General features: G+C 42.0%; 1 protein-coding gene across 5 annotated transcripts in view; it reads left to right on the forward strand.

Annotated features, from left to right (window-relative positions):
• Positions 1-25,880, forward strand: part of LOC122716196 (5-hydroxytryptamine receptor-like) — a 107,126-nt gene that overhangs the window by 68,515 nt on the left and 12,731 nt on the right. For 4 of the 5 annotated variants that reach the window (XM_043939058.1, XM_043939059.1, XM_043939061.1 and 1 more), the window contains 2 exons: positions 6,106-6,533; positions 15,391-15,524. In XM_043939058.1, coding sequence (XP_043794993.1) covers positions 6,416-6,533; positions 15,391-15,524 — 252 coding nt within the window. In that variant the 5' untranslated portion in view covers positions 6,106-6,415. The remainder of the gene's footprint in view (positions 1-6,105; positions 6,534-15,390; positions 15,525-25,880) is intronic. The other variant, XM_043939062.1, reaches the window with a different exon arrangement.

The raw sequence follows: 25,880 nt of genomic DNA on the forward strand, positions 1-25,880 counted from the left end.
GAGATGACCATTTATTATACTTAAAATTTTGCAAAAAATTTTAACCAATTCGACTCGAATGAACGAGTATTAACGTTTGTACACTGGATGAATAAATCTTTGACGAGGCGATATTACGAAATAAGCAAACTGCTCCGATATCTTAATCCAAACATCCAGGTTTCGAAGATCGGGCTTCGTCGCAAATATCGGAAGTACTTCGCGTCCCCTATCTTCTCGTGCATATGCGCATCCCCCTCTTCTCTCTCTCTCTCTCTCTCTCTCTCTGTCTCCCTCTTTCTCTCGTCCTCCTGATACCAAACTTGCTCAACTAAGTTCTTGGTGAATGCGTTTAACAACCGCGAGACTTGTCCTCCCTCCACCCCCTGCCCCTCTCCGTTGTCTTGCCCGGACCGTCTGCCCTATGATTTAACGACAAACTTTGCGGTCTTATGTGTGAACGCGGTCAAATTAGCTGGATACGTATCTTATTTAGACTCACCATAGTAATTTTAAAGTTTCGATGGTGGCGTAAGGGCCACGCGTCAACGTGACTCTTCTTTCGAGACGATGCAAGACGAAGAAGGAACGCTCTGTGGATCTTGTGTGTCGAATTTCGTAGTCGTGTGTGTGTATGTAATGCGGTCAGATTAGTCGAATACGGTATCGCAGCCGGTTATTTAGAATTACATTTGACAGTTTTAAAGTTTGAATGGCGCGGGTCAAGCGTACGCTAACTTGACTTTAACTTCGGGATTAATTCCACGGGGGAGGGGGGAGGGAGGGAGGGATTCTATGTTTGAGGTTTTGTTGGGCAAATTCGTTCGGTCAAATTAGCTGAATATTGTAACCGGTTATTTAGACTTATACTTGACAATTTTGGAGTTTGAAACGGCGAACAAACGGTGACTCTGCCTCGACAATCCCGGTGGATATTGTCTTGCGGATCAAACTTTGCTGTTTTGTATGTAAATGCGGTCAAAAATTAGATAATGTACGATTATTTCCACTCACGTTTGACAATTTTCAAAAGTTTCAATGGTAACGATACGAGAGGCGAGCACAGTCGACTTCGCCCCGACCCCGAACTGAGAAGGATATTCTTTGGGGGAGGATTTTCACGGAATGGAGAGGATGCTCGAGAGGAGTCGCCGTTTGTTCGCCAGATTATACCGCCCTTGATATTCGTTACGCGACAAGGTTTTAAGAATCTCGGATGATCGTGATATATATAACGGGTACAAATATAAGGATTACTTCTTTATCTTTAAAATTGCGCCGCTCCCTATGAAAAAAAATAAAAAAATAAAAAAGAAAGAACGGCGAAAATCCATTTCTACGATGACGCGGTGTATTTTCAATTTCAATTTCACAGAAAGGCTCGTCCGGTGGACAATAATGGGGCCGATTCTTACGTTGAAAATCTCCTGTCGACGATTCATTCGAAACGATCCTTTAATCGATCCTCTTCAATTTCTCCCTCTCTCTCTCTCTTCGTGAATATTCAGAATGTTCAAAACATTGGACACGTCGTCGATCGCTGGAAACGGAATACCCGTTTGATTCTTCTCCTCGTTCGTTTTCCACGCTGAGGGCGAAAGGAAATTATTGCGCAATTTAAGAATCGACGGGGATGCGCGCGTTTCCTTTATTACGCTCCATGCCCGTCCTGACAGGGATGAAAAATTACGCGTCCTCTTCTCCCACCCCCTGTAACGCGAAATGAAAACCCGCCCCTCCAGGAAACCGCGTTTCATTCGCTAAAAACACAGCACACACACACACACACACCCGGTTGATTCATATTTTATTCATGGGACAGAGCAACCGGTACCGTTTTCTCTTCCGACTTCTCGCGAGTCGCCTCCCTCCCCCCTCCCCCCCTCGTTTCGCTTCGCCTCTTTTTCCCAATATTGCGACCGGTTGTAATGTTCCGCGACAATAACGCGCGCCACGTTTCAACCAGCTTTTCGAGGATTTTCCCGCTGTTTCATAATTCAAATCGAACGGGACCCGACGAAAATTCTTTTAATGGATTTGCGAGAAAAACGTATCTCGCGACGCGATTCAGAAATCGTCCACCGTTTTCCGCTGATGATTATCGGCCGACGTTTCTCGCGCGCCAATAGGAAAATATTATCGACCGAAATTTATCGGTGAAATTTTTTAAGTTTAAAGTTTGATCATTTTTGCGAGCGAGTAATTGAGCAAGTAATTAGAAATTGTTTGAAATTACCTCTGATCGCGCGAATTGAATGGATCAAAAAATATTTCGCGAAATTCAAGGCGTAACGCGGAGCCACGATTTTCCCGTTTAATTAAAACTTGCGAGTTTCACGTGGCAGGTGATGGAGAATTTGTTTTTCAAGAGGGTGGAAAATAAAGTTTCATCGTTTATGGCAAGTTCCTTCGGATAATGAACATTTCGGCGATTACGTACGACCCGATACATCGAGTCGATGGTTCTTGCATTAATTCGTATTTTGGCCGCAATCAACCGTTTTGCTTGCAATCAATTTGGAAAAAGATGATGCACGTATTTCAAGTACGCGACCGAGCTTTGAGCGGGTGATCATTAAGTAAAATCCGCTGTGTTTATTCTATTCGGCGTGGCCACTCCAAAAATCACGAGTACTCTCCTCTTTCGAGCGCTCTTCCTCCACATCCATTCATCGTTTCGAAACCTCCGTTCCTCGAAACCCTTATTTCACCCCATAAAATTCTATCACTCGAGTCACAATTTTGTTTGCGAACCGATGGAACACCCAGTGGTCTTCGAAAAATCTCTATTTGAACCGTCACGTTTATCGACGCAGTTGGATAAAACCACTTCCATCTTGCAATTAAATTCGAAGTAATTTCGAATTTAACGAACGATCGCGGTGGATGTCGCAAAAAATCAGTTCAGAATCGGGATCTTTTCGCTCAAAGTTTCCTTTCCTGTCGCGCCAACGCTCGAACTTACGTCGAGCCACGCCGAGATGTCGAATTGATTTACAGGGTTCGAGTTGGAGCCGTGGTCGTGGCGGTGGTGGTGGTGGTGGTGGTCTTGGGCCGAAGCCGACGACACGAGTAACTCGGTATTTCAAAATTAACTTAACTTCCGCACCCTTAATTACGTTTCTTGGGCCGGCCAACTTTATCAGCGTGTCGCTGCCCATATTGTTTAGCCCCGTGCTTCCTTCCATTAGCCCCCGTGTAACTAAGTTCCCTCCTCTTCGACCGAGGACTTTCCGTTTACACAAGCTTACGAGATCCGCGGATTAAGGGGTGGCTCGCCTCTTAGCCGCCTCTCGAAGCCCGCTCAAAGCTGCTTAGAAACGCCCACGCATCTAAAACCATCAACCATCTCTAATTCGATCCAAATTCCCCCGGCAAATTCCAGTTTTCGAATAATAATCGTTACTCGATCGACGATTTCGATTAGAAACGTCTCGTTTTGCCTTTGTGCCCGAGCCATTTGATCGGAAATGGAAATTGAAATGGAAATCTTGATTGTTTCAAGCGATTTTCGACTCGATTCGAAATTGCAACGATATATATTTTCGTTAATAAGCTAGGATAATAGCGATTGAAAGGATAATCGTGATAGATTTTCGAATGATTTCCAAATTCGATCCAAAAGATTATTCGAGAATTTTATTATTATAATGGGGGAGGGTGGGAAGAATCATCGTTCACGCGGCGACGTTCGTTTCTATTAGCGGTTAAGAAACTCTTGATGGATTTTAAGGGATTTTCGGATTCGATTCGATCCCCTCGCCTCGTTGATTAATTTCGCGCGCACGATTATTCGAGAATTTTTATCAGGCCCGTACAACTCGGTGGGGAAAGAAATCGTCGTTGACGCGGAGACGTTCATTTTCATTAGCGGCGCAGGAGAAACTCTCGAGCCGATGGATTTCCATGGCATTTCCCAGATTCGATTATCCCCTTGTCTCGACGTTAATTTCGTACGCATTATATTGGGAGAATTTTATTAGGATCCTCGCCGATTCCACGGGGCGGGGATGAAAGAATGATTTAAGATTGGCGATAATTCATTTTCGTTAGTGGATTCGGCTCGTTAATATCTAAGAGAGCTCTCGAGCCGATAGCTCGCCGAATAAATTAATTAATACTCGCTTCCAGAGTTGCTACTTTATTCGATTACGACATCTTTGGGACAATAGTGCAATTAAGCAGCTCCCTCCCTCGCGTCTCGAACAACTGGTTGCAGCAACGCTCGATTCCGCGGATACCTTTGTTTCGTCGCTTTGCCAACTTTGGTGTGTTCCCACGCGCGTGCGAAACGAAAAACAAATCGAGTTGAACGTTATTTCCAGAGCCAAGGATAATTTGTCCGGAACGAGATTCGTATTGACGCTTTCGAAAAAGCCTCTTATGGTTATAAATGATCCGTGGATTGCCAAGATCCTGGGGGAAAAAGAAGGATGGGTGTCGGTCGTTAAAGGAGAGAGAGAGAGAGAGAAAGGGAAAGAGTGTCGCGGTCATTAATGGGCGAAGAGAAAGTCGGAAAAGTTGGTGAAAGTCGTCGACGTTGTTTGTCCTCCGCGAAATTGATGCCGGGGAAACGACGGGAAGGACCAGGCCGCAGGTTTGATGAATTCCTTCGAAACGAGTTTTAATTGAAATTTATTTTTTCCCCTCCCCCGCGTTCATTACGAACGGCAGCCGAACGCGACGGTAATTGCGAATAGCGGACCCGTTCAAATTATTTCTCGAGCACTGTTCGGTCATTAATCGCTGGCCAGTGTTTCGCATATGTCGTCGATCGTTGATAAAAGAAGCGATTATCGTCGATTCGATACTAACGAAGGATTGAAATATCGTTTAATAAATTCAATGCTCGTCAAAAATTGAAGAGAGTTTTTCGCTGGAGTTTCCCGGCAATTTTTTTGACGATACAGTTATGAAATTGCGAAACGCGACCAAGTGTCTAAAAAAAATTGCGTATGCATATTGATGGAAACATTCGTGCATATACAAAAATATGTAATAAAGTATATATGTATATATATATATATATATATTTCTTGAATAAATTCATAACGCAGCATGAGTCAGGGCATAGGAAAACTCATCATGATACGCATGTTCGCGTCATCTGCAGCGAATGTCTTGTCAAGCAAGAGTAGTTGGTCGATGAACAATCGCGGAGGGGAAAAAAAAAAAAAATAAAAAAAAGGAAAACGAGAGGCTTTTTTCGTTTCAACGTGAAAACACGAGCCGACCTTCTCTCGGAAACGAAATCGGCGTTAAATTTCTTTCGACAAATGGCCGCGAAAATGGCCGAATCTTGATCGATGCTCTTTTTCTTCCACCCTCTCTCTTTCTCTTTCTCTCTCTCTCTCTCACATCTCTTATCCGCTTTACTTTTTTAACGGTCTCTGGGAGGAGCGGAAATTTCTCGACACGATTCAACACGATTCATCCCTCCCCCTCCCATCCTTGATTCATTCTGTTTTGCCCTGTATGCAGTGCCATCGACGTCACTTTAATTCGCGACACGACGCGTTGGTATTTTTCCAGTACGGCCGACCGACTACGAAATGGACGTAGGACGTCTGATGAAGTATTTAAAAGTGTGATCGCACGAGAATCCATCTGTTCAAGCGATAATTCACGGAACGTTAATTCGATTTCGGGCGACAATTGAATCTAGACAGAGGAAGCCAGGGATCGTTCACAAGCTCGAGTTGATGAAACGCGTCTATCGAAAAATTAAATATAGCGCGCGTGATCTCGACAAGCAATTTATGATGCTTGTTCATCGCGGACATAGCCTCTTTCTCTCTCTTTCCCTCTTTCTGCTTTTTTTGCCCTTTAATTTGCCCTCCTCTTCCCCTCCCTCTCTCCTATATTTATAATCGAACCGAGAGTGCACCGGTTCGAGTCATCAATTCCAATAATTGTCGATCGATTACTCCAATTTCATCGGTTTTCGCGTTGAAAGTGGATACCTCTCGTTCATCTCCTTCTCGACCCCTTCTCCCCCTTCCCAAAGACAACTCGACGAAAAATATATAGTTGGACGGGGCAAACAGATTCTCCTCTCCATTTATTCTCACGCACAAATTGGATACACGATCGATTGACATTTTTCTTTAACTTTTTATATTGCAGGCTCGCTCGAATTAAGAAGGAAGGGGGGCGATTGATCGAGGGCAAGGGTGACGATACACGATCGTGCTCGAGATGGATCCCGGGCAAAGTTACGGAAGGCGAGGTTACGGGATAACGCTTTCGACCACGCTTTCGTTATTATTAAGATATCAATAACGAATTAATCATCGTACGGGCCGCGCAGTGTCCGCCTCTTTGGAACGGGACATTGATATCTGCTGGACCATGCCACGTTTCTCGAAGAGATGATAATCGACGGACATTGACAGTGCCTGCCTGCCTCCATAGAGAATACATTACGTGGCGCGTAATGGAGGAACACGTGAACCAGACGAGAAACTCGACCTCGGACGGGTTGGTTTTCACGGATGCCTCGATCATTCTCAGAACATTGGTGCTGGGTCTCTTGATACTCGTCACCGTTGTCGGTAAGTTCTAGCCTCTCTCTTCAACGCTCGGACAAAACGCTCGACAGGTTGTTAAAACGAACTTACGGGCAAAGTTTTATTTGTTTCCCGCTTATCGAACAACTTGTACTGGAAAAAATTATAGAATGAGATTCGAAACACGTTTTCTTGATATATATATATATATATATTAAAAAATAAAAAGAACGGTATCAACGATAGTTCTCAAAAGTTTCTTTCTAAAATGGTTTCGTCCGGAACGAAGAAAAAACGAGAAAGGTATCGCGATAAAAGAACGATCTAAAATGACAAAAGGGAGGGTAGAAGCATAAATCGCAGAGATCCCAAGCGTCGTAACACACGAGACAAAGACACGACGGGTTAGGGAAAAAATTTACGAATCTAGATCTTGGAATATTTATAACAAGATTCGTGGATAATTCAACGCTCTCCTTCTGTGGAAAGATCGCCACCTTCCACCGAAGGTGTGAACGTTTCTCTCCGATTCCGTGCGGAGTAATTGCTTTCGGATATATCCTCCCGAGGGGGATGGATCTGTGGAAGTTGGTTGTCCCGATTGATTCGAGGCCTTCGAAACGAGGTTGTTCGATACCCTCGAAACGAAATGGACGTGGTAAGGCGACTTGGTCGTTTTCGTTTCTCGGACTGGACGTGTCTACGCGTGTCTTTCGATCGATCGTTCTCGTTCTCGTTCTCGATTATTATGCGCGTATCAGCAGCCCCCACGCATACAATCTTCCCTTTCAAAGTCGGTTTGACGAAAGTCGGTGTCGTTGCGCAATTTGGCGGATAGTGCACAATTGTGAAACGCGCAGGCACAATGGAAGATTAATCCAAACCTGACACGTTTCCACGCCGCTCAATGTATTATCGGGGGTGATGACGAGGGTGGGACGAGCGTGACGCCTTGGAGCGAGGATTTACGAGGAGGAAGGTGAAGGGATTTGGAAAGTTGGGGAGGAATATCCGCGGGTGAAACGAGTTGGAAGAGTTATCAGGTGGTTAATGGTTCGATTGGAATTTCATGAGGCCCTCGTCGAACGCGATGTTTGACATTATCCGCGAAAAATATCTAAGTCTATTATTTTTCTTCTTCGATCTGGATTTTCTCTTTCGTCGGTGGTTTGCTTACGGGTGTATCTTTGCGTATTGTGAATTTTAATGCGAACATTACTGTGGGATGTTTATATATCGGCGAAATAAAGAATTAGATTTTAATAAAGGTGAAAATAGATGCAAAAAGAAAAGAATTAAGATTAATAGATCTGTTTATTAACTGGTGGATTATGCATTTATATTATCTGTTACATCGAGTTCTATTTTCGTCTTCGGTTAAAGTGAATTTCCGTTAATTTATAATTCGATAAATTAACTTTACATGACATTTTTGCTATTTGTTTGGCACGTAAAATCGATCCAAAAACGTTTCATTATATTTTCCGTTTATTAATCACTGCGATTACATTCACGTATGCGAGTCAAAGGCAATTTGCATTTCAATAGCTTATTAAACTTGCAAAAAAATGCAAAGCGTAACAAGATAATTATGCAGAAACGATATCTTTGAAATGTGTTTATTACAGAATTCAATTATCGAGTATCGATTTGTTGTCGTTCGTTCGTTGTCGCTCTTCTCGTTTCTTATCGAGAGAAACAATTCACGCGTTTCGCCTTTTCTTTTCTTTTTGTCACGCGCGATCCAAAGATTCGAAATCGTTTAACGAGTTTAAAGAAGAGACGAGGAGAATATCTTCAGATCGGTCTTTGTTCCGCACGATACATAGGAACAATACGTTTGATAAGCTGCAGATTACTTGATTCCTCGCTCGCTGTTCCTCCAAGTCAAATAGAATTTGCGAAACACTGCCTGTCCTCGAGATCTTTCCCATTTCTGAGAATGGTTGGAACGAGATTCAGGCCACCTTGAAAGGATTGTTAATTACATTTTTTGCCGGCACCTCCAATCTTCTATTAACTTTCCTCCTCTCGAATTATACGAGTATAATTCGAGAGACGATTTTGATCGAGAGGGAAAAAAAGCGAGCGAGTAGGGAAGGAGAGAAAAGGGAATAAAAATTAGAAAGGAAACTCGATTAAAAGAACGAAGGAACGTTATCTGCGACCAAATTCGGGCCTCGAACCGACAGGCAATTTGATCATCAAATTGTTGTTGTTTCGAAAAGCCATTTTTGTTGTATCGTCGTGTCCCATTCTAAATTAAGTTTACGAGATCGAAAATGAAAAATTCATGGGATTTTTTTTTTTTAACGAGTTTTTTCCATCGTGATTTACGCGATTAAATCGATACCGATCTTGGAACGGTCAAGCGGGGTCAATATTTTGAAAATCTAATTAGCAGATCGATATTTCGTGTCTGCGGTTACTGGTAGGATATTCCCTCCGAAACTGTGAAAACTTTGATAATTAATACAGTGGCTCTCTGTCTCTCTCTCTCTCTCTCTCTCTCTCTCTCTCTCTCTCTCTCTCTCTCTTTCTCTCGTTTGATAATTAATAACTTGGCATAACAACGAAGCAGCGGTGATGATTGTTTCATCCATAATGCCTAAACCTATCGACGTAGGTAGGTTAGATCGTACGCGCGAGTTGTTCGTCTAATAGTTGTTAATTAATTCATTTCGTTAGCCTCGTCATTAGCGAATTGTTACATGATCAAATATTGGACGTAGGCCACGTAATTGAAACACGACACCGCGTGTCGATATAAATGGGCAAATTTTTGCCCGGAATTTCACAGCGTTGAATTCATTATCCGGGCGAAATCGTGAAAATCTGATAATGAAATTTTCCCCGATTCCAAATGGGGAATCGATCCCATTTTCAATCGGTGAATTTAATTCGAACGAGATTGGCTTCGATTTCCCGTGATCTATTCAAACAGGAGGAATGTTCTTCCGGCTGAAATAATAGGGAGAAATCGCAATGAAAGACGATTATGGAGGATTGAAACGTTACTTATTATACCCGTCGATGAAATAATAATATTTCTTCTATCCTTCGAATGGCAGAATATTTCTGCTTTCAAACGACAGATTCGATTCTACGTTTCGAGTCAGTTTCGACCGATACGAACGAAATCGTACGATATTTCTTTATATATATATATATATATATTATATAATGGTGAGAAGGTTGGACGTCTTTTTCACGCGGAGGAAAGGCGCTGCCCATATCGACCGCGTCTCTTCTATACGTCTGCAATGGCCGAGTAGAAAGAAGATAGTTTAGTCGTCCAGGATATTGAATAGCCTATTTAAACTGTATAGAAAAGGATCGTAAACCTTTATGCCGTTCCATACTGGATTACGCTATCCCACCGTGGTATTATCATTCAACGTTGGGATCGATCGATGTCCGATGATTGAAATCGAAACTGCAACAATATTTTCGTTCGATTTCACGATTAATCTATTTCAATTTCCATATGAACGAGTTATTAATAAATTTTAATATATATTATAAACGCGTCGACGAGTGAAAGGAACTATAAATTTCTGTCTACCGTCACCGTTTCCTTCCACGAGACTTTAGTTCTCTTACCTTATCTCGGACATTATTATTAATTAATCCAGGATTCCTCGAGTCGTTTATCATTCTCAATTCATCGTATTCCTGATAAATTTCATTGTCGTTGCCAAACGAAACCACGCTCGTCGATATCCAACGAGAATCTTCATGGACATATTGCATATCCGTTTCTACATACTTACAATGCGATTCAAAATGACAACGATGTCGCTCTCATCGTTACTTAATTTTCGAGAGAAAGAAAGGCAAGTTCCTGGGATCGATTGCATTCACGAAATTCAAGTAAACCAACCAAAATATAAATCTTGTAAAAGAAAATAATAATAATAATCGTATCTCGATTCAACACATTCCGATAATTATAATCGAGGGGACAAGAGGAAGACAATGGACAAAACGGAAAAAAGAGATTATCGCGAAATATTTTCCCAGGGGATGGAAGAGTAAACGGCGAAAGGATAAGAAAAGTTTGTGGGGGATATGAGTTGCGGTAGTTGGATGCAACCGCCAACTACTTTAATTAGAACGGGCCGGGCCGGTCGACCGGAAATTCTTTGGAAAAGTTGCGCGAAATCAATGAGTTTTGCCACGAAAGAATTCAACCAGTAACTATATATAGTTGGGCCAAGTATTCGCGATGGAACACTTTTCTCTCGGAACGTTTATTTGACTCTCGGATCGGGAGAGAGAGAGAGAGATGGGAGAGAATTCGATCGTTACCTCGATACGACTATCGCGTTCGATAGGAAAATTGTAACGCGCCGATGAACGTTCCGGAAATAAATATGACAGTAAATTTCCGGCTGCTAGCCTCGCGCCAACGCTCGAACGAACATCGCGATATTCCTCCTCGATATTCGTTTTTACCAAATGTATCGCCGATTCGTGACGAAACATCTCCATTTTATTCTCGTGTCGCTGTATTACAACCGATATCCTTTTTCGAAAGATGATTCGTTGCATAAGATTATTAGAAATTTGTTACATTTACAAAAAAAAAAAACCTCCGGAATCCGTTCTTTCTTTCGATATTCCAAGCTTAGAACTCGTTTCCCCCGAAGAATCATTGAAATTAAATTAATAAAATCCGATTATCGACCTTCATAATGGCGCGAAGAAAGGATGGTCCATTTATGAAGGTATTCGAAGCTCGATATTAAAATCGCGGATAATTAAACGGGGAAATATTTTCCACGTCGCTCTTTCGAACGGATTCGAGCGAGGATATCGAAGATACAGTTCCATCCGGGAGGATGGATGATTAATTTCATCGAGTTATCAGAATCAAGACTCGAAGCTCGTTTACCGAAACTTGGCTGTTGCTGGCAAGTTCTGTTATTTACAACCCCACTCGCATTGCTAATGATCGGCCACGAATCGGATCGGGCCGGGAAAAGGGGGGAAGTTGAGGGCAAAGTTTCGCCCCGATCTAATAATTCGCGGCCCGTCAACGGTCGTGCGCTCGTCACAGACGTCGAACGCGATTAAACTTCGGTCTCGAAAAGTGCCACCGATTAGGGCGACGACGTGATTAAGAAGGACGTTGTGTCAGTGATGGCGGCCGGGGACCGCCAACCGATTGTTTCCTCCACCCCCTTCCCCTTTCTGCGACTTGTCTACCGATTGTAAATTGGTCGTTGTTGGTACAGTTCACCGGTTGACTAACGATCCGTTCGATTCGTGCTCGATCTGTGTCTGTGTCGAGGAGACATATTTTACGACCGGAAGCCGAGATGCTTGTCAACGACGTCAAAATTTTCCTATTGGATGGTGAGAGTTGGATGTCGTGCAACCAACTCTCGAGTAATTGTTCCACCATGGGAATTCACGATTTCGTCTCTCTTCGTTAAAATGTTTGCCCGTTGATATGATATACACGAGTGGCGTGTGTAAAGATTAATCCGTTGATCGTCGCGCAAAAATTATTATTTTCCATCTTGTCGCACACCGCCATATTTTTCGTGTTTCGAGAAACGGGGCTGTTTAAACTGGTTAAACTGCTGCTAGGAGAACTATATAGTTTACCTATAATCCTCCGTATTACGGTTCAATAAATATCGAATTGGCTATCCAAGCTCGATACTTTGCCACATTTATTGTCCAATAATTGCCTGTTTGATAATAAATAGTCGTTTGATTTTATCTTTTGCGGTAAAGAGATACTTACTGTTTTTTCTTTTTTCTTTATCTCGAATAACGTTTAATTCATCCACTTGAAAAAGGAAAGAGAAAGAAAGATAAAGGATAATTTTTCACCTACAATCAATTCCAATTATTGTATTCTTCCTTTTTTATCGTTCTAACGTTTGTGTTCCTTCCTATTTCTTCTATTGCGTTTCTTTACACATACCGTTCACCGTTTGAAATATTCCGTACGTTTCGTGTATAATAAAACATTGGAGAAACAGGGCGATGCTGCGTATCCTTGGATTTTTCTCAAAGGGATTTTTCGCAAAGTGCAACGATGATGTATCGCGGTGGGAAGAGAAGACGATTTGCAATATCGGAAAATTTACATGCGTGCGTTCTCTCGCGGGAAGAGAAATTGAATAATTTAAGAAGAATGGGAGGTTTCGGCCACCGCCTGTTACGTATTCCACCTGCATTCGCCCATTGCGTTCGCCTTGAAACCGGAATCAGGAGCAGCGCCGTTTAAACGCGTTTCCGCTTTCGCGTCACGCATTTTGCACGGGTTGTGTCACGTATTCGTTTATAATAAAACATCGTGACCACGATTAACGACGGTTCAATGGCCTTAACGAACCGGTTGGATAACGGTGCGCATATTTTGTTACAGGAAAGAAGCTTTGTCGACGGAGGAAATTTCGTCGTTACGAATGAATGAACGAAGCGGGCAGGATAAAGGATGAAAAGTGTATCTCGATTGTATCTATTCCGTTTTAAGTACGAGAATACGATATACAAGATAGAGAATAAGAGATCGTAATTCGTAAGAATGTGAAACCGGTTAATGTTATTAGTTTTGTGTTTAATTTATGACGGTGAAATGGGAGAAAATTCTATTGAGAAAAAAAGTAGGTTGTCGCCCGTATTACGAATGTAAATTTGTATTTAGATTTCTTGAATAAGCTTGAAAGAAACGTTGATGCAATTTTTAAAGATTCTTTCGAGCGATCTTTAAATCGAAACGTATACTCATTATCATAATTGACGACCCATCGTCGTTTAAAGTGACGTAAAGTAATATTTTCGCGAAATTCCGTATTCTGAAAAGTATACCAAACTTCTCGACCGACCTCTTTATCGAATTTACAAGCTTCGCGGAAGAGGAGGATTCAAAAATGTTCGCGTAACGTTGACTTTAATATTACGATCTTCCAGCGATCTCCAGGTGGAGCTTGCGCCCCTTAAACGAATTTGCCACCGCCGAGCTTGCAATCCTCGCACGATCTTTGCCCCAACTTTGCAACATCGAACTTACGACCATGCTTCGAGTCTGAAAAGAAAAAAAAAGAAAAAGGAAAAAAAATATCCGGAACCCGGTTTCCAAAGTTCCATGTTCTTGCGTACAATCATTTCCCCGAACAATTTTAATACCATCCATAAACGGGGAGAGAATCGCTAATTTGAAAAGAACCTTGCCAAGCACCGTTCATTTATATACGTATTAAACGTATTTTATGCCGAGTCTCCAGTTTTACAGTGTCGTAAAAACGCTCGTGTCCGCCTTCGAGCCACGATCCTTGAAGCTTGGACGATTTAACTTTCGAAGGAGGAGAAAAAAATCTTTCCGTTCATGGATCGGTCGCGACTTTCCTCCCTTCCTTCCCTTCCTTCCTTCCCTTGTACACGTTGAGGGTCGACGACTTCGCCCTCCTCTTCCCATATATAAATCCTTTCGCATCTCGTTTTACATCCACGTTTTACACGCCCCAGAAAGAGGTATCTCTTATCGTAAAAGGGGGAAAAAAAAAAAAAAGGATTTAGAACGGGAGGACATCAGCGTTGGAAAAGCGTTGAAGGTGTACGTACTCACGTTCGTTTCTACCGATGGATCCGAATGGAGTAGAAAACCGTGTAACCCGGCCGTGACGAGGTTGTAACGCGGCAAACCGTTAATCTCAACATTGATTTAAACCGCGTAGAATTTAGCCCTCGCGTCGATCCCCGATAAATTACAAATAAGCGCGAGCGTGAAAATTTTTTTAAGATCGAGTTTCCCCTCCGATTATCCGTGAGCCCCTACCCAGTGATCGAAGATGATCGATCTCGATCGTCGCTTGACCAGCTGCGCGCCGTTTTATCTCATTCTCGGTTTAGGCAAACGATAGATAAATTCCCGAGTTTCGCGAATATCCTTTTTCCCCTCTTTTCTTTTTTCCTTTTTTGTATCGACGTTATTTTTTTCGTATCGTTATTTCATTGTCCAGCGATTCATCGTTTCGACGTTGCACCCTAGCGCGATGCGGATTAATTTTTCGCTTCGATCGGGTTGACGAACGTTGGATGGACGAGAGGAAAGGGGGAGGGGAGGAATAATTAGACGGGATCGAAACCAGCGTCTGTCCCGTTTAGCATCTCCCTGGCTGATCGAACAGATCACGCGGATTGTCGAAACATTTGCCGAGCCTTCGAAGCGGGAGAGGACAAATCAGTCGAAAGACTGATTGCTGGAGTTGTCTCGAACGTCCCTCATTTGCTGACAAATGAAACTTACCTGGCGCATATATATATCTTCCGTCATTGGATAATTAGTTGAAGTGTTAACCACCTGTGCGCCCGGCAATCAAAGGATAACGAAGATTGATGAAGTCGACTGATTTAGGGGAATTTGGGGTTGAAAATTCTGTGAGTTGGAACCCGTGATTCCTCCCGTGGTTCACGGCGTGGTATTTCGTCACCTCGAGAGGGGGGATGAAAAGCGACGTCGAGGAATTATTGAGAGAAGGAAGTAATACGCGAAATTTAACGGGGAGATCTGGAATCGTGCAGGTATTCACGCTTTTCGAGAATCCTTGGCAATCAGCTTATGAATTATTTACAAAAGAGAGAGAGACGCAACTAACCGGATCTATGATTAAAATTATCGCTCCCTAAAAGTTGCAACGAGCCGTCCTGAAAACGCGCCGTGTATGTGGGCAAGCGTGATAACGTTGATGAAACGGACTGTGAGACGTTTCTGAAAAGCATTCCGTGCAAGATTTCCGTTGGTACGATTATTCGAAGGAAGGAGGGAAGGAGGGAGGGAGGGAGGGAGGGGGAGAGGTTGAATTACTTACACAGTGGTCGAATACGAATGAAAGAAAAATGGAATACATTCGCTGACACAGAGGGGAAATTTTTGTTGCAGGGAATCTGTTCGTGATAGCTGCGATCCTGCTCGAGCGGAACCTGCAATCGGTGGCCAATTATTTGATCGTCAGCTTGGCCGTGGCCGATCTCATGGTCGCCTGTCTGGTCATGCCTCTCGGCGCGGTTTACGAGGTATTGTACGATTTCCAGCCAACATTTTGTTGCTTTTTTTTCCATCGCGGGGAGATAAATATTCGATAAATCAAGTAGCAAGTAGAATTTAAATTTAAACTGCAATGTCGATGGTATTTTTTTTTTTTTTTCCCCCTCCTCTCTGAAAATAGAGAAGAACGAGGCTGCTCGTTAATCTCTTCCCTCGTGAAATCGTGGCGAGAATTTTTCTGAAATTCCGAGCCGAAAATTCGGTTATCCCCCGGTGGGCCGCGAGTAATTAAATGGATTCGTTTCACAAACAGAGCAGATTTCGAGGCTCGATCCGCGGGGATAAGGGACGCGTTTTCCAATGTATGAGCGTTATGTTCATTAAAGTTAACAGGCCGGTTATAGAGTTGCCTCTGAATCCAGATGAAACGCATCCGTTCCAAGTTATCGATGATCGCGCCTCCATTTCGAAACAGTTTGCGCGGGGGGGATTAAATTTCGCGATTTAACCGGGGAATTAGCCGAACGATTAATCGAATTCTCGACCGATCGTGAATGTATATATATCGTTAATGAAACGACGCGCGAAAAAGTAATGAGAATAAAAGAAAAGGGGGAAAGTTTGGAAGAAGAACTTCTCTTAAAAACGAAGTTGAAACGGTGATAATGATAATCGTGGAAGTTAGCATGGTTGTTTTCAACGAGGTCCAATTTCAATTTCGTTCCTTCGTTTTCCGGAAGAGAAGGGTCGGAAGGAAGGATTGTTTCGCGTTTAATTGTATTTTACGAAAAATCTTTTTTAGAAAACTCGTCACGCTTTCGGGCGATGATGCGTAATTAAAAGGGGTTCCCCCGTTATCGAAGAAACCCCTCGTCCTTTCTTTCAGAATTAATTACCGTTTCGAAGTTGGTAAGGTGTTTACAACTTACACAATTGCTTACTATCCTCGGAACATTTCCTCCCCTCGTCCCATTGTATCTCGCCCTCGCGCGATTAAAGTTATCATTTCAAAGTTCTTGGAACGTTCGAGGAAATTTTGAGAAAGAAAGAAATATCGAAAAATCGAGGATCCGAAATAATTCGACGAGATTGTGAAACGAAGAAGAATTAAAATGTAGCTCGTCTCTGAACTGCTCGAGAACTTTGATCTTTTAATCATCTTTCGATGATTTATTAATTAATCGTAATTAGTCCCTCGAGCGAGTTTCAAAAAATATCAAATTGAATTATCGTATCCGGCGAAGTCGCGACGAGATCATGGAAACGGAAAGAAGAATAATCCACGCTCGTAAAAATTCCTGACGAGGATTATAATCTCGTGGCCTCGCTGTTGCCATCGCATTTTCACGAGGATGGCATAATATCTTCGATTCGAATGAATTCACACCGATTCCTTCTTGTTTCCTTTCCCATCGTGGCCGAGATTGGCCTCTCCTGTTCGAGAATTTTGTCAGAATCCAAAGCTACGGCAAAGCTACTGCAAAGAATTGCGAATGCTGGTTCCACTGATCTCGGTAACGCGGTTGTTATTGGAGCATACCTCAGAAACTCCATTGCATTGCAGTTTCATTATTATATATACTCGGTAAAAATGCACAGTTTTTTATCTTACGTAGCTGCACTTATAACTGCGCGGGAAAAGTAGTAAGGATTCGGAGTAAATAATTTAAGTAATTTAAAATATTCAAGATTAAGGAGCAACAAAGGGATTATTATTGCTTCCACTTTTCAAAATTGGTTTGAAAGTTTCCCTATATTAAAGTAACTAGAAATTCATTTAAGTTTCAGCAGTCTAAGTAACGTAGTCCGTGTTTATCCATCAAAGGGAAGACACATCGAAGAAATTTCGCGGCCTGTAATCCTCGAGGAGCGAAGGTGCTCGATCTCAATCTTCGAGCAATTCCTCATTCCAATAATGCACATGACTGATATCCAGTTGCCTGGTTAGACAGCGCAATGAGCAGCTTCTTATTAGGCTAGGAAGAAACTTCTTCCCGCGTTATCGTCCCGAGAATTATAGGCCGCGTTCAACGGTTCGAAACGATTTGCATACGATTCCATCCATTCGCCGTTGCTGCCATTTTGATGTTGAATTGCCACAGAATTAATCGGCGGTTGCCGTTGAAATTCACGCTCCTCCTTCACGCTAAACACATTTCGCCATTCCCACGTGTATACTTGCCTCTATCGCGCAGACGTTAAGACGGGGATGAATAATTTACAGAGATTCTCAATTTCTCCGCTCCGTTTAAAAAAAAAAAAAAAAAGAAAAAGAAAACCTTCTCTCGAATTTCGAGACTTAACTCTCTCGAAAAGAGGACGATTCCTCGACGTCCTTTTTACCAATTACCAAATTTCCCAAGTCTTTTTTCTTCCTTCTTCTCGAATCTTGAGTCTCGAAGCTTTTGGAATTATTCCAAGCTTCGATTCGAAGCTTTCGGGAGAACCTCTGGGGAAACGCGTCCCTATCCAACTCGGGGGTTGGATCCGCGGTACAAACGCGGGCATTAAACGTTTTTGGAAAGCTTTGACAATGTTACTTGTTACAAACGCGGGCAAGTTAGTCAAAGGTTCCCCAAGTATTTGTAATTGGCTCTCTCTCGGAAGATGGAAACGTTGTCAAACAATTTCCACCTTCTGGAATTCTCTTAATTAGAACGAGCCACTACTACGTCTTCCTCCATCTTAATCTATTCGATCCTAGCTCGCCACTTTTTCCTTTTCATCCCTTCTTGATACATTCGCGTTCCAACATTGTACGACACACCCTTAACGCCATTTATATAGCGTTTTCGTCCCTGTACAGGCAATCCGATCCACCTACCCCCCTCCCTCCCTTCTTTTCTCCCCCGCCGATTTATTTCAAGACCGAGAACCAAGATGGCGCCAGGCTCGTTCAATTTTCTATTCGGTACTCGTGGGAATACGGCCACGTTTAAAGCACATGGCGTGGAAACGAAGTCGCCATGGTTTCCTAGGTGTACGCCACTCTTTTCTCCCTCCTCTTTTCTTTTCTACTTTCCGTCCACCCCTCGATCTCTCCTCCCTCCCTCCCTCTCTCTCTCTCTCTCTTTCTCTCTCTCTCTCTCTCTCTCTCTCTCTCTCTCTCTCTTTCTCTTTTTTTTTTCCTCGTCCTTTCGCTTGATGACCGCTCGTTGCGCGACCTCTGCGGTAATGTAATTGGAAAGCTTGGCCGGATGTCGAGCATCCGGCGGTTGCTCGTTCGTTTTTCCCCGTGCAACAATGCGAGTCGCGTTTGGTTACACAAGGAATTCAGTGGCCGCGAATTCCTGATGCGTTGCACCGCATACCGACAAACGTCGAGCATTTTATTGTTGCCCCACTTAGGCGGTTCGTTTCGGCCCTCGTATTTTATAGAGAGAGAGAGAGAGAGAGAGAATCCGGGGATAAAATGTATCTTGAGAATGTCGTATTAAATTCTCAAGATGGAAATGAGGGAAGGGGTGATTTATTAAAAACACTTGTGAAACGGTTGTATCGAATTGCAAATCCATCCATCTCTGTTATATGTTTATGTTTGCGAAATGCTTAATATTCGAGTGACAATTTCATTTCGCAACATTTATTTATCATTACTCTGAATGGATGGAAACGGGCCATGATTTATAAATGGATGGCGTATGTTGTTGGCTTGTCGGCGCATTTATGCGGCCATACTACTTGTTTCCAACTTTTTATTTATGCATGTCATAACTGTGATTCCCAGCATCAATTTCACAACTTTGCTGATACATATTAATGCAATTTCTATTGTATATCGTATCGCGTGAAAGTATGTCGTTTTATAGTTTTATACGTTTTCACAAACATACTTATGTATATTTATCGTTTTTCTCCTCTTTTTTTTTCTTTTCTTTTTCTTTTTCTTTTTTTTTTTTTTTCTGTTACGATCGCCGTTGGGATTTTAGCCACCATTTTTCAGTTTCGCAAATAAGTTTAGAATATCCGCGTGCAATATCCGTGAAAAGGATGACAGAGATGAAGAGTTGTGAAAGGTTACGGCTATGTATATATATTCCAGTCTTATCCGAAATTTATCGAATACGATATCTTTTTTCGTGTTTACCTCGCCACGCTTCCGTGTATCGATCAAAATCTTTATTCGAGTTTACGTATCGCGCCGTTTAGTCCCAAGGAAACGGAGCCAGTTTGTCTTCCTTCCAAAGAGAGAAAAATCGAACTTTTCGATTCTTCGAACCTGAATGGAAATGGATATTTTTAAAAAAAAAAAAGAAAAATGAAAATTCAGTGCGGTCAAGAATCGACATATATATTTTTCACGGGTTGATCATCCGCCCGATTTTTAAACAACGCTTCCGTCAATATTGATAGTTGATTTTTACGATAGAGAGTTGATTGCAAGCTTACTTTACCGTTCCAATAACCATGATGCGTAAAAAAAAAAAAAAAAAAAAAATCAATAGAGACAAATCGGCAGCGAGATGTATGCACACTTTTGTATGTACCACTGTGCAATTTTATTCGCCACGACGAATTTTTGATTGTTTTCTTTCGACGTTATTGTGCGTCCCAATCCGGTTCACGGATCGTTAGACAGAAAAATTGTATGAAGAGAGACTTTTAAAAATTCATAAATTTTTTTTTTTTCCTCCCACCCCCTTCTCTAGCTTTCGAATAACGAAAAAATTGATTCGTGCATTTAAATTACGCGACAACGATACCATACCGGTTTTAAATAAAAAATAATACTATGTTAATGGAATAATATCGATGGAATAAGAACGATAGAAATTTTCCATTCGATTTCGCGCGATTATACAAACGAGCACAATATTATGTATCCATAATATTTCCCCACCCAAGTTCCCAAGTTTATATTGTTCGCTCTTTCGTATCGAACAGCCAGTTCTCCGACCGGGATTTCGCGATTCGGAAGCATTCCGTTTCATCGCGCCGTTTATTCGGTTCATCGTTTCGAATTCTCTCCTCTCCTCTCCTCTCTCTTCGAAAAGAACAAATTCATTTCGCTCCTCTCTTTTCTCTTAAATATCTTATCTCCCTTTCCGCCACCCTTTCTCCTTCTTCTTCTTTTTCTTTTTCTTCTTCTTCTTTCTCTTTTATTCCCGAGAGTAAGAAAATTTTATTCCTTTCTCCCGGTATATATATTTTCTTGGACCTTTCCATCCTCCTCTTTGTATCCCACTCGTATTCATTTTACAGCCCCCCTGTTTATTCCTCTCAAATCAATTTATTCATCTCGTTCCCTCGTTCATCTCGTAAACTCCCTGGCCAATATCGTTATCCGATAGCCGATTTAAAACGCCCGTTTTAAATTAATCACATATTCTTTCTCATTGTTCCCTTAATAAACCGATAAAGGACACGATTAAAGGCAATGAATGGGAAGGGACGAAATCACGGGGTGGAAATCAAAGTTCTTTTATCCAATTACGCGTCTCATCGCGGGCGAATTGATAGAGAAAATTTCGTGGAATTAATTCGGAATGCGTTCGGATTTCGTTCGTTGGACGATGGATGGATCTAAATTGGCGTTGTATGTTATATCGTGTAATAACGTTACGAATCGTTCCGGGATGACAAAGATTAATTTTATCCTCGGGGATATGAAATAGGGGGGGAGGAAGGAGGGGAGGGAGATTTGCAATGGGATTTTGCCATCGAGAGATTTATCAGTTCGGAGACTGTTCGAATCTATTAATTTAATCATCTGTAACTTTGCATAACTCTGTAGAATTATTTCCTTCGTTTTCGCGGAAATTTATCGTTAATTTATCGCTGGAAAATACGCGTGGCGCGCGTGAAACGAGTGAAACGAGATTTTTGAACGAACGAACGAACGGACGGACGGACGATGTAAAATCAAACGTGATCAATTGGCCGGGGCAAAGAACGGGGGAAAGGGGGCACACAACGCTCGTCAAACGCTGTGATATCCTCGTCGAGGATAGATACTGTCTGATCAAGGGAAAAATTTAATCGAATATATCGGGGATGAATCAGCAGTTAACTCGCCCGTAACTTGTATCTGCAATTAACATACCCGCTGCAGATACAGGCAAATTGTGCCCATCCATCATCTGTTCGAAAAGCGTCGGGTGGGCATAGTAAGTAAAACGTTCCCTTGGGAAAAAATGCTACGTTGAGGAAGAGAGAGAAACAGAAAAATACGTTTCTCTTTTCATCGTCCGCAAAATCTACCTCACCAATATCTCAAGCCCCTGGAACGTTTGTCTCATCTCCCCGTGAATAAGCTATTTGTTTTAAAGAATAAAGAGAAATAAGAACCGAGAATTAAAGAGGAAAAATAAGGAAGATGGATCAAAGGGAAATTGCTGAGAAACGTTTCTCAAGGTAAATGCACTTATTTCAAAGGCGCGCGATATTGCGACTGCTTTTAGCAGTGTACCAAGTAGTAGTGCGTTCGCGCTACCAGAACGAGTAGAGAAGGGTGAGCTCGTGCGAGAAGGTATCGCCTAACTCGTACCTTATTTGCGAGCAACTCGTCTCCGCGTTCCCAACATTTTCCTTGCCCCGCTTCCGTTCCCTTTTCCATTTCGCAATGCTCGGCCGCTTGCATCGGATCATCCCTCCATCCATTGCCGGTCTTCCACCATTTCGACGTGTATTAATACATCGATCGCCGGATTGCCGGCCTTTTCCACTTCATCCTCCGAGATGGAAACTTGGATTAACTTTATCCGACGTTGAAGTTGGTTGAATACACACGTATTCCTCCCTATCTACCTTTTCTACCTTCTGAGAGGGCAAACACGCAAAGATGCTCGCGTTCGTCCAACTTGTGATATCTTTTTCTTCTCTCTCTCTCTCTCTCTCTCTCTCTCTCGCGCGAAAGAGAGAGATTTCTAAAAATTAATAAACGACGCGATTAAATTTGACGCGAAAGAAAGAAAAAGCATTTCCATCTTCCTCCGATGCGAAGCTGTTTCATTTGTTTGCAAGAAAGATTTCAGCTTCTTTAGGTGGGCGTGCCACTGCATACACATTGTGCCCAACCTTCCCCTTGAAGAATGTTTCTGCGCATAAAAGCAGTTGGAGTTAACTGGTTTCCTTTGCATTGTATTCTTTTTTCTTTCTCTTTTTCTTTCTCTTTATTATTCCAAGAGGTGGAGGAGGGGACGAACGCGATATTTCGCGATTCGCCATCCCATTGTCCCGATTTTCCAACGCTTCGATCGGGATTATTTAGAGAGAGGGAGAGAGAAAGAGAGAGAAAGAGAATTTCAAGGGGATTCGATGGAGCGTGGAGATAGTTGTCTTTAAATTGCAACGCGAAATCGATCGTTTCTTCCGTAATGATCGCGTTGTGACGTCATTATCGATAGGGACGCGCGTTCCAAGTAAATTATCGATACGTGACTGCTACGCGCTGGGGGCTACGTTTTATACACCGCGAGAATTCGCGGCCAGCTTTCAATCGGTGTAATAAAAGCTGATAATAATAATAATAAAAAAAAAGAAAAAAAAAGAAAAGAAAAATCTTTCAAGAATGGAGCGATAAAATGGAAATTCTATCGGGAATTTTGGATACGGTTTATCGTATTTACGAGAGAGAAATTCATTTTCCACTTTCGTGAAATTTGTTGTCTATTGAATTGAAGAAAGATCCGAGCGAAAAATAATACACAAGATTTTTACTTCTGAATATAGTATCGAACGTTATAATAGAATTACGTGGGAACGAAAAGAACGGAAAGAACGATCTAATTATTACTTTTGCTTCCGTCGTCTTCTCTAACAGTTTATAGATTCTATAATAAATATAGTTATATTATTGTTGTACATGTTAACGAAATTATTACATTCCGCTTCGTCTTGTGGATTATTACGAAGGAATTTCTTCGTTTCAAACTGTTTCTTCATTAATCATCCGCAATATTGGAATTCAAGAGGAATCGTATTGCAATAATGTTTCGATCAATGATTCATGAATCCGTCGAATATGAAATTCGTAAACTGATAGAGTGATCGGTTTAACGAACGATATCCAACTGTGCATAACATGGCACGTTCCTATTTGACGTTGACAAACAAGTGTGGAACACGAGGGAAATAGTAAATCCAATAAATCGAGTAGAAATTTACAAAGTACACCGCGAGTTCGATCGAACAATTTAAATTTCGATTTCGTTTCTCGAATCTATGGGGAAAATTTCAACGGATTTATGACGAGGGATTTGAGAAATTCGCTCGTTGCGAAAATTCGTCCCTTTCGTACGAATCGTCAAGATTCGTAAAACTCGTAAACGGTGAAAAAAATTCAGCGTAGAATTTTTGACGGTGATGTCTCTCGCACGAGCTAATGAACGCTCGTGCCGGTGTTAACGCTGAAATATTTACCAGTGAAATGTATTCTCACGGTGCAAAAAAAAAAAAAAAAAAAAAAATGATTCACGAGATTTTGCCTCACTGGTGCAACTTGTAAGATCACTTTGTCCTGTTAAAATATTCAGAAACGTGGGTAAAAAATTACTCTTCCATTTTCGATGTACCATTATCCTCTCAAAGAAAGTCTCTATAGAAAGAAACTCTTCCATCATGGAAAAAAATATCTTTCGATTTTCCATCTTTCTCGAAAAAAAAAAAAAGATAATGGAAAACATAGGAGATATATTATTTTGACAATTATCTTTTTCATCTTTTCTTAAACTTCACCTTCCAATCTTCACCTTCTAAGAATTCCTCGGTCGATTGTGTATATCGAGGGGAAGATGTGGTCTCGTCGTTGGTCAAACGAACGCGAGGCAAAGAAGAAAAAGATTTGAAGATAGCCAGGGATCAAACGAAGGGACGATCAGCCTCGAGGAGTTGGCCTCGATTCGAATCGTAAAAGTTTCACGAGCCCGCCTGTATCGAGCCTTAGACCAACACTGCAAGGATCTTCAATTTCAATTGCATCCCTAGCAGTGGCTTCCATCCGAATTCACGGATAAGGGTTGGGGATTCTTTGAAAGCTTCCCTCGCACGTGGAACGTTTGCTCGGTATTCTTTCACCGGTCTCGCCATCCTCCTTTCCGTACGTGCACATAAACCACCCTTCCCCCAACCCTTCCTTCCGATTTTATTTCTCTCGATTCGTTATCCTCCGTTCGTTAGCCATTCTTGTTCCACTCTGCGCGTCGATTTTTGATCGATCGATTTGCACCGTTCGAGCAAAAATCGGGTGGGATTGCGTCTAGAGAAAGAGATAAATCTTTCTTTTCTTTTTTTTCTTTCTGAGAAAACTTTAGAAAGATCAAGTAAATATGAAAATAATATTAACAACGCATACACGCATAGTGAAAGCAGAGATAAAAATTGGATTGAAATTCGCGATTATAATTATAAATCGATACGATCTTTTCAATCTTTCTCAAGATTCGAGATGAAAAAGTAAAGGTTGATTCCAAAGACTTTTGCCACCTCTTCAACGATCAAAGTTTCGCCATCGCCCGTGTCCTCGAACTCTCCTCAATTCCCGTTAATGTGACACGGCTCGTTGTATGGAGAGGTTTCATGGCGAATTCGTGGAGAGACACGAATCCTCCTCTACCTTTCCGCGACATCTCGTCCCCAAGTGTCGAGAACTTTCAACTTGAGCCGCATCTTTCGAACACGTCTCATCGTTTCTCGGGGATAAATTTTCCATTCTTGGAAAGCTTTCGACAAATACTTCGGGGGCACGGCGTCCTCTGCAGTCGGCGGAGGATTTTCACGGTCGACGACACTATCTTCTCTTCCTTCCTCCTTTTTACCCACGACACGACGTGAAAGACGATTGGACTCTCGTAGTAACCAGTTATCATATTTCTTATTTTTTTCTTTTTACTTATTGTTGGCAAAAGGCAACGGTAACTTTGAAAGCCAACACCTGTTATTATTCCTTTCGGATATTCGCCGGTGCACCCCTTTATTGGGAAACTTTCCTCCCCGTTTCACCTCCAAATCTCTCGGGCAAACTTTCCACCCTCGCTAAGATATTTATCCAAAGTAAATACATCGTCTTATGAATAATAATTCTGATCCGTAATCGGTTTCGTAAAAGTTCTTAATTCGATCGGTCGGTTAACATTAACCGTTATTCAAGAGAGAGCGTGGCTTTTATAAAATTACTATCTAAACCGATTTTATTCGCGGTGGAAAGTTGAATGATATTTCTCTATTAGGATCTTCGTGCTCGAGATGACTGATGCAAGGATTTCTTACGACTACTCAGCGTTAAAAGGATCTCTCGCCGGTTTAACTACCTTTGCCGAGATTTTACTGCAATCTCGTCGGGATGAAGGTCTTAAGCAGCCCGTTTTAAAACCCTCGTAAACACGACGACAATTCAAAATGCGTTCGTTTAGACTTAGTGTACATAGATGTTAATGCCAATCGAAATG

Source organism: Apis laboriosa, unplaced genomic scaffold (assembly GCF_014066325.1).
Source record: "Apis laboriosa isolate Shangri-la unplaced genomic scaffold, ASM1406632v1 scaffold42_cov153, whole genome shotgun sequence".
Classification (NCBI taxonomy): Eukaryota; Metazoa; Arthropoda; class Insecta; order Hymenoptera; family Apidae; genus Apis; species Apis laboriosa.